Source organism: Solanum stenotomum, chromosome 3 (assembly GCF_019186545.1).
Source record: "Solanum stenotomum isolate F172 chromosome 3, ASM1918654v1, whole genome shotgun sequence".
Classification (NCBI taxonomy): domain Eukaryota; kingdom Viridiplantae; phylum Streptophyta; class Magnoliopsida; order Solanales; family Solanaceae; genus Solanum; species Solanum stenotomum.
The window spans coordinates 68,396,968-68,408,551 of record NC_064284.1 but is presented as its reverse complement, the minus strand read 5'-3'; the positions used below and the strand labels follow the sequence as shown (position 1 = coordinate 68,408,551).

Below are 11,584 nucleotides of genomic sequence, written 5' to 3'. Positions count from 1 at the left end.
CCTAGAATGACATCAAAATCTACCATGTCTAACTCAACCAAATCAGCCTTGGTGCTCTTGTGATTGATAGAAACAGGACAATCACGATAAACTCTTTCCGCTAGAATAGACTCCCCAATAGGTGTAGAAGCACAAAAGGGTTCACAAAGTCTTTTAGGAAGAACCTCAAACTGATTTGCAACATAAGGAGTTACAAACGATAAACTTGCTCCGGGGTCTAGCAAAGTATACACATTAAAAGCAAAGACTTTGATCATACCAGTGACAACATTCGGAGAATTCTCTTGCTCATGGCGACTGGTGATAGCATAAAGGCGGTTTGCTCCTCTACCTGTACTAGAAGTAGCTCCTCTAGGTGCCGTCCTGTCTGGTGGAACAACTGAAGGAGACTGTGCTTTATTGCCTCCATTACCCTGTCTATTCTTTGGACACTCTCGCATGAAATGCCCATTCTGACCACACTTGAAACAACCAAGGGAGCCCTCTCGACAAATACCTGAGTGGTTCCTACCACATTTGGTGCAGACCGGAGGCTTACTACTCCCTTGCGCCACACTACCCGAAGATTGTGCTGGTCTAGCCCTGAAGTCCTTCGAATTCTGAACATTAAATTCACCTCTGAATCTGGGTGCAGGTGCTCTAGAAAATGATGGAGCAGGTCCCTGTTGCCTTTGCTGAAAGGAGGAACGGTTTGAATTTCCTCTCTGCTGCCCGGACTTGTTCCCGGTCTTAGCTCTCTTATTTCTGAACTCTTCTCTGTCCCTCAACTTCTCTTCCTCAACCTGCTGCACATAAACCATCAACCTTGATATATCCATGTCCCCGATAAGCATTGCAGCCCTACCTTTCTTGCTCGACAACCGAGACAGCCCATCAACAGACAAGCTCATTCTATTCCTCATGTCCGCAACCATCTCCGGAGCATAGCGGGATAATTGTGTGAACTTCAAACTGTACTCATGAACACTCAAGGACTCCTGTTTAAGTGTGAGGAACTCACGTACCTTGGCCTCTCTAAATTCTCGAGGAAAGAAATTCCCCAAGAAAGCTTCCTCAAAACCGGCCCAATTTGCAGGTGGTGCATTCTCAGCTCTGCTTCCTTTCCACTGGTCGAACCAAGTTCTAACAACATCCTTCAATTGATAAGCAGCTAGTTCAACCCGCTCAGTATCTGCCACATGCATCACATCAAAAATCTTCTTCAACTCCTCAATGAAATCCTCTGGATCCTCAGTAGTGCTCGAACCCATGAAACTCGGAGGATTCATCCCCAAGAACTCACGAATCCTTGAAATGTCAGCTCCTTCATGTCGAGCTCCCCTTTGCTGACCAATCTGATTAGCTACAGCTTGACCCAACATTCTAATTGCCTCTCTGAACTCGGCATTAGAAACTTCCCCTTGATCTTGCACTCCAGGTGCATCAGGTAACTCTTGCTCATCAACATAGCGTCTAGGAAGACGCCCTCTGCCAACTCTTCGTGGAGGCATGACTATCTGAAACACGCGCAAGCGTGAATTAGAAGGAAACTCTTTAGATATCAACTGTAACGCATGAAATGAGTGTGAAAGAAATGAGAAATCTTCCTAACTGTTGCAGCCTCCCAATTATAGATGTGGCGCGTTTCACACCGATAACTAGGACTCTACAGACACGGCTTCATAGACTCCCTAGGACTCTTAAACTCTTTGCTCTAATACCAAGTTTGTCACGCCCCGAGCCTACACCCAGGGCGGGACTGGCACCCGGAGACCATTTCTGGCCCCAAGCGAACCCTTGGCCTGACTTTCTTAACTCAGCGAAAACCTAACTCAATTGAAAAACTTCATGCAAAGCAAGATCATAAAACAACTTAACTGATAGAAATCTGGCCATAAAGGCACCTCGGGTTTCAAAATAGAGTATTTACATATATACATAGATAAGAGACTCAAAACTAGGTGACTGACTGTTTGTCTATGAGGCCTCTAAAATACTGAGATGGATGTTGGGACAGACCCCGCAACATCCTAATAAAACAAAAACTAAGAACACAAAATAATTGAGTCCTCCGGAATGCAAGGAGGCTCACCACTGACTCTGGAGTGCTCAGCTGGATCAACGACGTGCAGGATGCTGATCCGGGGTACCTGAATCTGCATCATCAAACGATGCAGGCCAACTGGCATCAGTACATGGAATGTACGAGTATGCAAGCTGGAAAACTAAGCAACAAAGGCTAGAAGGAAAATCTGAAAGAAACTGACTAGCTTACCTGGCTCAACTCAACTCAACCTGACTGACTTCTTTCAATATAAGGCAATTTAAAACAAGTGCAATATAAAGAAAGACTATTTAAAACATGCTATAAACTCTGTGTGTATACAAAGATACAATAAGCCTGAAATGTATATAGAAATACAATGAACTGATGTATATAAAAATACAATAATCTCTGTGTATGAAAATACAATAAGTGCTGTGGGAGTTTCTCTAACCGACAACCATCACATAAGAGCTATAGTGATGATACACCGATCGACCTCACGCTGCCAGAGCATCTTATACCCGGCCAAAGGTATAAGACCTGAACTGCCTAATGGATCCACTAGTCAAATCTGAAAAGGATTCATTTAAAAAGCGTGATCCTTTTCTACCCATGGTGGCTACCATGGTTCTATGGGGGCTGTGGGTTCTTTGAACGCTCCCCTTATTCGGTGCTCGATACTACTCCCAAAAATGTACTGGCTCTTATGTTTTAAAAACATATTTATTCCTGTTGATATGAGATAATTACTCAAAAACTAGCCCGAAGGCCCCTTTGGAAATCTCAGTTTCCAACCTTATTTAAATGTAAAGACATTTCTTTAAAACTTCTTTGGGAATACATAGTTCCCTAATAACTTTGAGAAACGAACTCAACTTTAAAGTTATGACTTAACTTGAAACTTGAGACTCTTACTTAGCTTGAAACTCTATACTCCTTTACTTGACTTCTAACTTCACTTGACTTGGAACTATCTTTCCTTGAATCGAAATTATGAATTCAAGGTGTTCGATCACATGTTATGGAGGGATTCTTGAACGCTTAGACGTACTTTGGAGTGTCGGAAACAACTGTAAAACATAGGTATAATACTTTGGAACATGCATGAGAAAGGGAGAAAAGAAATGGGGAAACTTGGCTGAGACTTCAGATTTCTGGTGACACAGATGGCACTTACGGACGCCATCGACGGACCGTAGATGGACTTACGGTCCATCCTGCAGGTCCGTAGATCGCGTCAGAGACTTCCCCAGAATTCATTTTTTTTTTTAAAAAAATGACTAAGTGTTGACCTACGGTCCGGACTTACGGTCCGTAGGTCAGGTTACGGACCGTAGGTCGTGCCCGTAGATCGATGCCCTAAAATCCCAACTTCTGTCCCGATTGACGGTTGACCAGTACGGACCGTCAATCGATCTACGGTTCGTAGGTCACGCCCGTAGATGGGGAACGATAGCCAAAAATTTGCTGAGAATTGATGGTGAATCAACTTCAAAAGGGTCAAAACTCTTAGAATCATAATTCCCTCAACATACAATATGTTTCAACTCAAATACACAACCCAATCATGTCTCACAACGGACAATAACTTCAACAACAACACCAACAACATCAACAACAACTAACAACTTCAACAACTAACTCCAATCTTTTCTCAAATCATAGAATAAGCTTGGTTTGTGTGAGGGAAAGGATCAATCCACACGAAAACTCACATACCTTGATAGGGATCACCCCCGACGAAAATCCACAATGATCTTGTTGATCTCCTCATTCTTCTCTTCTTCTTCTTCTCCTTCTTCTCTTCTTCACTCTCAAGAACCCTAACTCTTTCTCTTTCAAAATGGGACAAAATGATCCAAGGATCAGCCTAATACAACAATATGACCTCAAAAGAAAAGATTTGTGAAAAGACCAAAATGCCCTCAAATTTCCGGATGGATTTCCCTTCCAACTGCCCAACTTCTAAAGGTCATAACTCCCTCATACAAACTCAGAATCGAGTAAACTCAGTGGCGTTGGAAAGATCGTTCCAAGGGCTTTCCAAACATAATTGGAAATACTCCTGGATCATCCTGAGGTAGGAGTTATGACTGCTCAAAGTTAGCCAAAAACTCACTGATTTCCACACTTAGCCAAATTTCCAGATTTTTGAATTTTTCCAAAAAAATGACTATTTCCAAATTTCAAGCTCCTTCAAAGCCACTTCAAATTGTCGGATGTTACATGTATATACTCACATACCTTAATAGGGATCACCCCCGACGATATCCACGACGGAAACTTGCTTGATCTCCTCTTTCTCCTCTTTTTCTACTCTTCTTCTCTTCTTCTTCTCTTCTTCACTCAAAACCCTCACTCTCACTTTTTTAAAATGAGCAAAACTGATCTAAATCAGTCTAACACACTAATATATATCCAAAGACAAGGCTATGGAAAAGACCAAAATACCCTTACAATTTCCGGACGGATTCCCTGCCAACTGCCCAACTTTCAAAGGGCATAACTCGCTCATACGAACTCGGAAATGAGCAAACTCAGCGGCGTTGGAAAGATCATTCCACAGACTTTGCAAACATAACTGGAAATACACCTAGATCATCCTGATCTAGGAGTTATAACTGTTCAAAGTTGGCCAAAAATTCATTATTTTCCATACTTAGCCAAATTTTTCAGATTTTTAATTCTTTCCAAAAAAACCATTTCCAAGTTTTAACCTCTTCATAGTTATTTCAAATTGCCAGATTTTACAGTTAGTTTATCCAGATTTCTTCTAAATACAACTGTTTTTTCCTTATACATCATTTAGAGGTAATTAAATTAGCTATATTTGAGATAGGTCTTGCGAAGCATTTGTTTTATTGATTGAAAAATTCTAAAATTAGGGATATGTGTTTGTTTTTCCATGGAACACATATGTGCAACTCTTTTTTTTGAAAATCCCTATCTACTTTGGGACTAAATTAAATTACAACAATATTTCATTCAATAGTCAGACAAAATTAAATTACAACAATAATTTCATCCAATAGTTTGTTTCATCCAATAGTTGACAAAATTAAATTACAACAATAATTTCATCCAATAGTTTAAAATATCATAAAGGACTCTCCCATTTAGCTCTGAAACATGATTGTACTTGAAAATTTAAGTTTCTAAAGTTGTTATTTTCTGAATTTGAATTTTTTGAGGATTTACTAGTTATCTTCGAGTAATTTGGTGAATGAAATTTCAGTTCAACTCCTTTAATTTTAATGGGACTGTTTTTAATGTTGCTTTTGTTTGAGATAATCATTAGTGAGTGCATAAATGGATAGTGAATACTGCAAAGCTACTAATTGTGAAGATATGACACCTGGGCTAACTTAACCTTAAAAGCTAATTCATTAGTGGAGGTTTTTCGTCTCTTTACCGATGTGGAACTTCTTAACGCTAATGTAATCTCTTTTACTAATGTGAGCTTGTGAATTTGACTTCTTTCTAAATTTAAGAGTATTAGTCACGTTTACATATGATATGTATCTTCAATACTAAATTTACTTGAGCAGTGTCCTGGCCTGTTTGATTGGCTTAGTTTTTGTAAGATAAATTTGCATTTGATTCTTGAATGCTTATTTTGCTAGAGCAACTTCCTACTTGATTGTATTTTGTGGTTTCAAGTGCATGCAGAGCTGGTACTAGTTTCCTGAAACAATGACTAGGAAGGAAAGAAGCTTGTTGATCCTTTTAATTTGAGTGTTCTATAAAATAGAAACAACTGAGCACAACTGCATTTATGTGATGATAGGATATATTAAATAAAATTATTGGTTTCGGATCGTGAAAGAATATTATTATATTCTTGATCATCCACACACATCATGATTGTACAATTATATTTTTATTATCGTTACTATTATTGTTGTCATTTGTTTTTTAATATGTATCTCAAGATATCCAGCAGAGTTATTAGAGGATCTGCTATATGTTTTTTCGCTCTTGCCATGAGGACAAACATCGAGCATATACCTGCAAAGACGTTATGAAATTAGAGATATTTTAAACATCATATAAGTTTCTTGTATTAAAATTTAACAGCTCAATTTGTATTGTATCATCTGTATGTTATTGCTAGCGATGATTTATTACTTATGCTATTGAGAAGTTGTATTTAAATTATAAATATAGCGCTATACCACTTTTGATCAAATAGAGATTCAATTTGTAATAACTTATATATTCCTCCCTTTTTAATATTACTGTGGAAGTATTATAGCATTACCGAAAATCAAACATGTCATATGATATGTTAAAATTGTATTCTTAGTTGAGTTCCTGAATAGCTTAATAATTCCTTCAAGCAATCATTTGTGATTAATGATATTTTGTTGAGCCTGTGCTGGTAGGGGCCATATTTTTCTAGTTTGCTAATAAGGAACAAATGACTGAAATTTATTCGCCTATCAAATTGGATGTAGGTGTACCATTACGACTTAAATTTTTTGCATTGTGACAAATTACCATCAAAGCCCTAGGGGCTAGGTGTACGATGGGTCTTGTGAGTTGTGAGTCTTGAGATATGTCTAGTAGAGTGTAACGCCCCTACCATATTATGGAGTATTTAATTAGTTTGTCATACTACCTACCAAATTATAAGTTCATGAATTTACTTTTCAACGCATTAAATTGTTCATTAATATAAATTGTAGAGAGATAATTCACGTTTTTGCGTGACTTCACAACATTGGCATGTGAGGTGGCCCCTAGGCTGGTGGAGTTGGATATATATTGGACTTTTCTTGTTAGAAATTTATTTTCTTTTATATGAACTTCGTTCCAAGAGCAGTAAATAGAGCATAAGATTAAAATTCTCCTCCATAGATGTTCGTGATCTTGGTTCAGAGAATTTTAATCGTTATCAAAACCGCTAAATCAATAACCCAGTACTGATAAACCAATAACTTTTTTTGATTCGAATTATCGGCTTCAATTCGATTTTGAACAACCCTAAATGAGTTATTATACCAAGGAATAGTTACATTAGACTAAAGTTAGAAGCCAAAGTGAGCGTTGGAACAAAATTTTAATTGAAGGTTTTATTATAGGAAAATATTTTTTATAATCTCACATGTGGTCTAACTAAGAACACGCATATACCCCATTATATAAAGAGTTAGATGCCATACTACCTACCAAATTATAGGCAGGGGCCGGCTCTATGCTTCTTTGAATAAGGCATTGGCCTTAGGTCCCAGTTTTAGGGGGCCTCAAATTTTTTAACAATAATAAATTATGTGTTGATTTTTTTTTATAGAAAATATTAATTATTTATGATAAAATATATATTTTTTAAAACAATTATTATTTTATTCTCTTTAATCTCATTTAAATAGAAGAAATCAAAAAATTGTTTTATTTTCTTACATTTTCTATGCTAAAATTCACATTATTTTATTCTTTTTAACTCCTTTTACACTCTCTTCTTTAGATTTTTGATAAGTGCGGGTAATATTCTATCAAAAATATGAATCAATAGTCGAAAAGTGTTGAACAAAGTGAATTGTATTGGTGGAGTTAGATATATATTGGACTTTTCTTGTTAGAAATTTATTTTCTTTTATATGAACTTCGTTCCAAGAGTAGAAAATATAGCATAAGATTAAAATTCTCCTCCATAGATGTTCGTGATCTTGGCTCATATGGCGAATTTTAATCTTATGCTCCATATATAGAGTATTTTGACCTCAAAGCGTATCAATTCTTGAAACATAGAGGACAATTTTGAGCTTTTTCTAGATTAAAAGCACTCACGTGATTTTATTGAAGGTGAAATATAATACTCCCTCCGTCCCATATTAGATGGGCACTTCCAACTTTACACGGTGATTAATAAATCATTAATACATTGGAAGACTTTACCATTTTGCCCTTTGTTTATATCAATGCACATTAAAATGAGTCTTTAAAATTTGTTTAAACTTCCAAAGGTCATATTAATTGTAGGGGTAAAATGAGAAAAAATTAATTAATTCTATCCTAATTTAGTAGGTGCTCAAGTAATACGGGACAAACATTTTTAGTCAGATGTCCACCTAACGAGTTAACCCTCCCAAGCGGACAAAGAGGTGGATCATCTGATCTTGAAATAGGTCATCCCGGCTATCCTGTGGCTGAGTGGCTTAAGGCATTGGTTTGCTAAATAGACATACAAGAAGATTGTATCATGGGACGGAGAGAGTATATATTGGATAATATAAGGACTAAAAACACAATATAGCATAAATTCATAGACTATAATAGAAGTGGAAAGTTGTTAGCCATCCGTTACTTTTGCCTTATCTGTTTTAGTCACCACAGCCATAACCTCAGTTACATAAACAGAGATAGAAATGGGAGAAGAAGTAAGCAACAAACAGATAATTCTAAAACATCATGTAACTGGTAACGTTAAGGAATGTGACATGGAATTGAAGAAGACGACGATCAAATTGAATGTTCCAGAAGGATCCAATGCTCTGCTTTTGAAAAATCTTTACTTGTCATGTGATCCTTATATGCGTGCTCGTATGAGTAAAACTGAGGGTAGTTATATTGAACCTTTCACTCCTGACGCTGTAAGTATTCCATACGTTTTTTTTAAAATCTAATTATGTTATTTTATGAATCAAAATGTGTTAAAACAATCCAAACCAAAAATAGACAAGCTTTGTACTTATGTCATGAACTATGTACTGATCGAACGATCTATGAAGGAATTGACTTGATCTGTGTGTGATTAATAGTTTGTCTTATTGATAATGTTTCTCATAACTTTTTTTTCTTTTCTTTCTGTTGTTATGTAGCCTATCATGGGAATTGGAGTGGCTAAAGTTTTGGAGTCTGGTGATTCAAACTTTCAAAAAGGTGATTTAGTTTGGGGAATGACTGGATGGGAGGAGTATAGTGTTGTAACAACTAGTCAGACTTTTTTTAAAATTCATGACAAGGATGTGCCTCTTTCCTACTATACCGGAATCCTCGGTGAGTTGCTCTCTTAAGGCAGAAAATGTAATCCTTTGAATTGTGTATTTCAGCTTTTGGTTTTAATCAACTAAATATATATATGATCCCACACAAGGTCTGATTCCGGTACAATAGAATAAGCACCATAAGTCATTGGAATTGAAGATTTTGGTTAGCTTTTTTTGAAAAAATTTAGCTGACATCATATGTATATATCAATATCAGAAAAATCATGACAGGAGTATACCTCTAGGAGCTTTGCTGCTAAACTTTGGTAGTTGTTTCGAACCAAGGGATCCCTTTGATTCTCCTTCCTTAAGACTAAATATTGTTCTCAAACTAACTGAGTAGCAAGAATAACTTAAAATCAGTTTCAAATTCTACTTTCTTAAAGCCGTTCTTTATGCATCAAACAAACCCTTGCTTCTGCCATATTGTTAGTATTTCTGGCCAACTGTGAACCAAAAGCAACAATCATCTAGCCTTTGATACCAGACCTCTATTTCTTTCATTGAATGCTTATTGTACCTTATTAGTACGTAGGTGAGGAGGGTTGTATGATCATGTTGTGAAGCGCGAATATTGAACTTTATTGTTTCTCTCATGAAAAAAATATTGTGCTGCTTCTAAAGGTAGAATAAATCATTCCCTTCATTAGTTCATGAAATAGATGGATAATTATAGTTTTGAAATGTTGAAAAATGGACTTTCAGTCATCTCTAGAATTGATTGTGGCTAAATGTTTTAAAGATTATGTTAGCTCCCTATTTGGTAGTTGTAATTGTGCTTAAACTCGTTTTCTATTCTTTATTTGTGATTGCATCTGACATTATGAATTCCCCTTCCCTTGCTGAGGGCCTATCGGAAACAACCTCCCTACCCTCACAAGGTAGGGGTACGGTCTACATACACTTTACCTTCTCCAGACCCCACCTTGTGGAATTATACTAGGTGTGAATGAATGAAAGGGAAGTAAGCAGAACCTTTATCAAAAGTTTGTGTTTATGAATGGATATATCGTCAATTGTATTGCAGGGATGCCTGGGATGACAGCTTATGCTGGTTTTTATGAGGTTTGCTCCCCCAAGAAGGGAGAAACTGTCTTTGTTTCAGCTGCTTCTGGAGCAGTTGGTCAACTTGTTGGGCAATTTGCAAAGATGCTGGGTTGCTATGTTGTTGGTAGTGCTGGAAGCAAAGAAAAGGTAAGTTCTGTCGCGTTGCTATGCTAATTAGATGATTTAAGTATCTTCACAAAACCTAAACGACCATGATGTTTAACTCTGTTGTCATTGAGCTTAATCTATATCTCGTTGTATTCGTTATTAAAGGTTGATCTGTTGAAGAGCAAGTTTGGTTTTGACGAAGCTTTTAACTACAAAGAGGAACATGATTTAGATGCAACTTTGAAGAGGTTAGTAATCTTACTTCCCACTAGAAAGCACTCTACCTATAATGCAAACTTTTCCATTTCATGTACATGACATTCCTCGTAAACGAACCATCAATCTTTGGTTTGTATTAGGTACTTCCCTGATGGAATTGACATCTACTTCGAGAATGTTGGAGGGAAGATGCTTGATGCAGTTCTTGTGAATATGAAAGTTAATGGCCGTATTTCTGTGTGTGGGATGATCTCGCAATACAACCTTGAGCAGACCGAAGGGGTGCACAACTTGTTCTGCCTCATAACAAAACGAATCCGCATGGAAGGATTTGTTGTAACTGACTACTATCATCTCTACCCTAAATATTTGGAAATGATCATTCCACAAATAAAGGCTGGTAAGATTGTGTACGTTGAAGACGTAGCTGAAGGTCTCGAAAGTGCTCCCAGTGCTCTAGTTGGTCTCTTCTCTGGTCGCAATGTTGGAAAGCAAGTTGTGGTAGTTTCAAGTGGATGATTTTACACAAACTAGTTCTGGGAATGTGCGTTGCAGGTGTGTCACATGCTAAGTTGTGTGGAGTTGTTATAATGATATTTATATACTCGGATATGTATGTTGCTCGTGTATCACATGCTAATAAAGTACACGAACTTTGAAAATATTATAATAAATGTGTGATAAGTTGCACAAAAATTGAAGAGAAATATACAAGCTCAAACCAATAACTTCAATTATGCAATTCTTATAATATATCAAGTATTCAATTTGATAAAAGTTTCTTTTGTTTAATATGTCATAACTAATAATTTAAATGTCAAGTGTGATTTCAAAATATTTCTTGTCTTGAGTTTTTCATATTCTTTTCACATTTGTATACGTATTAAGAAGTTGTTGTCGAAGGAAAGTAGTGTTTTGCAAAAGTTAAATAGAAATTTGATCAATCTATGTCTTCCTTAAGATGACTTGTAGATGATCATTGTGCGATAACTTGCATAGTAATTGAAGAGAAAATATACAAGCTTAAACCAATGAATGGTGAGCCTATTTAATCAAGATTATTATCAGGGACATCATGTTGAAATATTGCTATCAAATGAATTTCAAAAGTAATATCCGAACAATTTTAATTATGTAATTTTTTTAATATATCAAGTATTCAACTTGATAAAAGATTTTTTTTATATGTCACAAC

The 11,584-nt window shown here is 36.5% G+C and overlaps 1 protein-coding gene across 1 annotated transcript; it reads left to right on the top strand.

Annotated features, from left to right (window-relative positions):
• The first annotated feature begins 8,327 nt into the window (after window positions 1-8,327).
• LOC125860408 (2-alkenal reductase (NADP(+)-dependent)-like) lies at window positions 8,328-11,191 on the top strand. Its single transcript, XM_049540361.1, has 5 exons — window positions 8,328-8,619; window positions 8,848-9,025; window positions 10,043-10,209; window positions 10,336-10,418; window positions 10,530-11,191. The coding sequence occupies exons 1-5, from the start codon at window positions 8,395-8,397 to the stop codon at window positions 10,906-10,908; spliced, it is 1,032 nt and encodes a 343-aa protein (XP_049396318.1). The 5' UTR covers window positions 8,328-8,394; the 3' UTR covers window positions 10,909-11,191.
• Window positions 11,192-11,584: the final 393 nt, after the last annotated feature.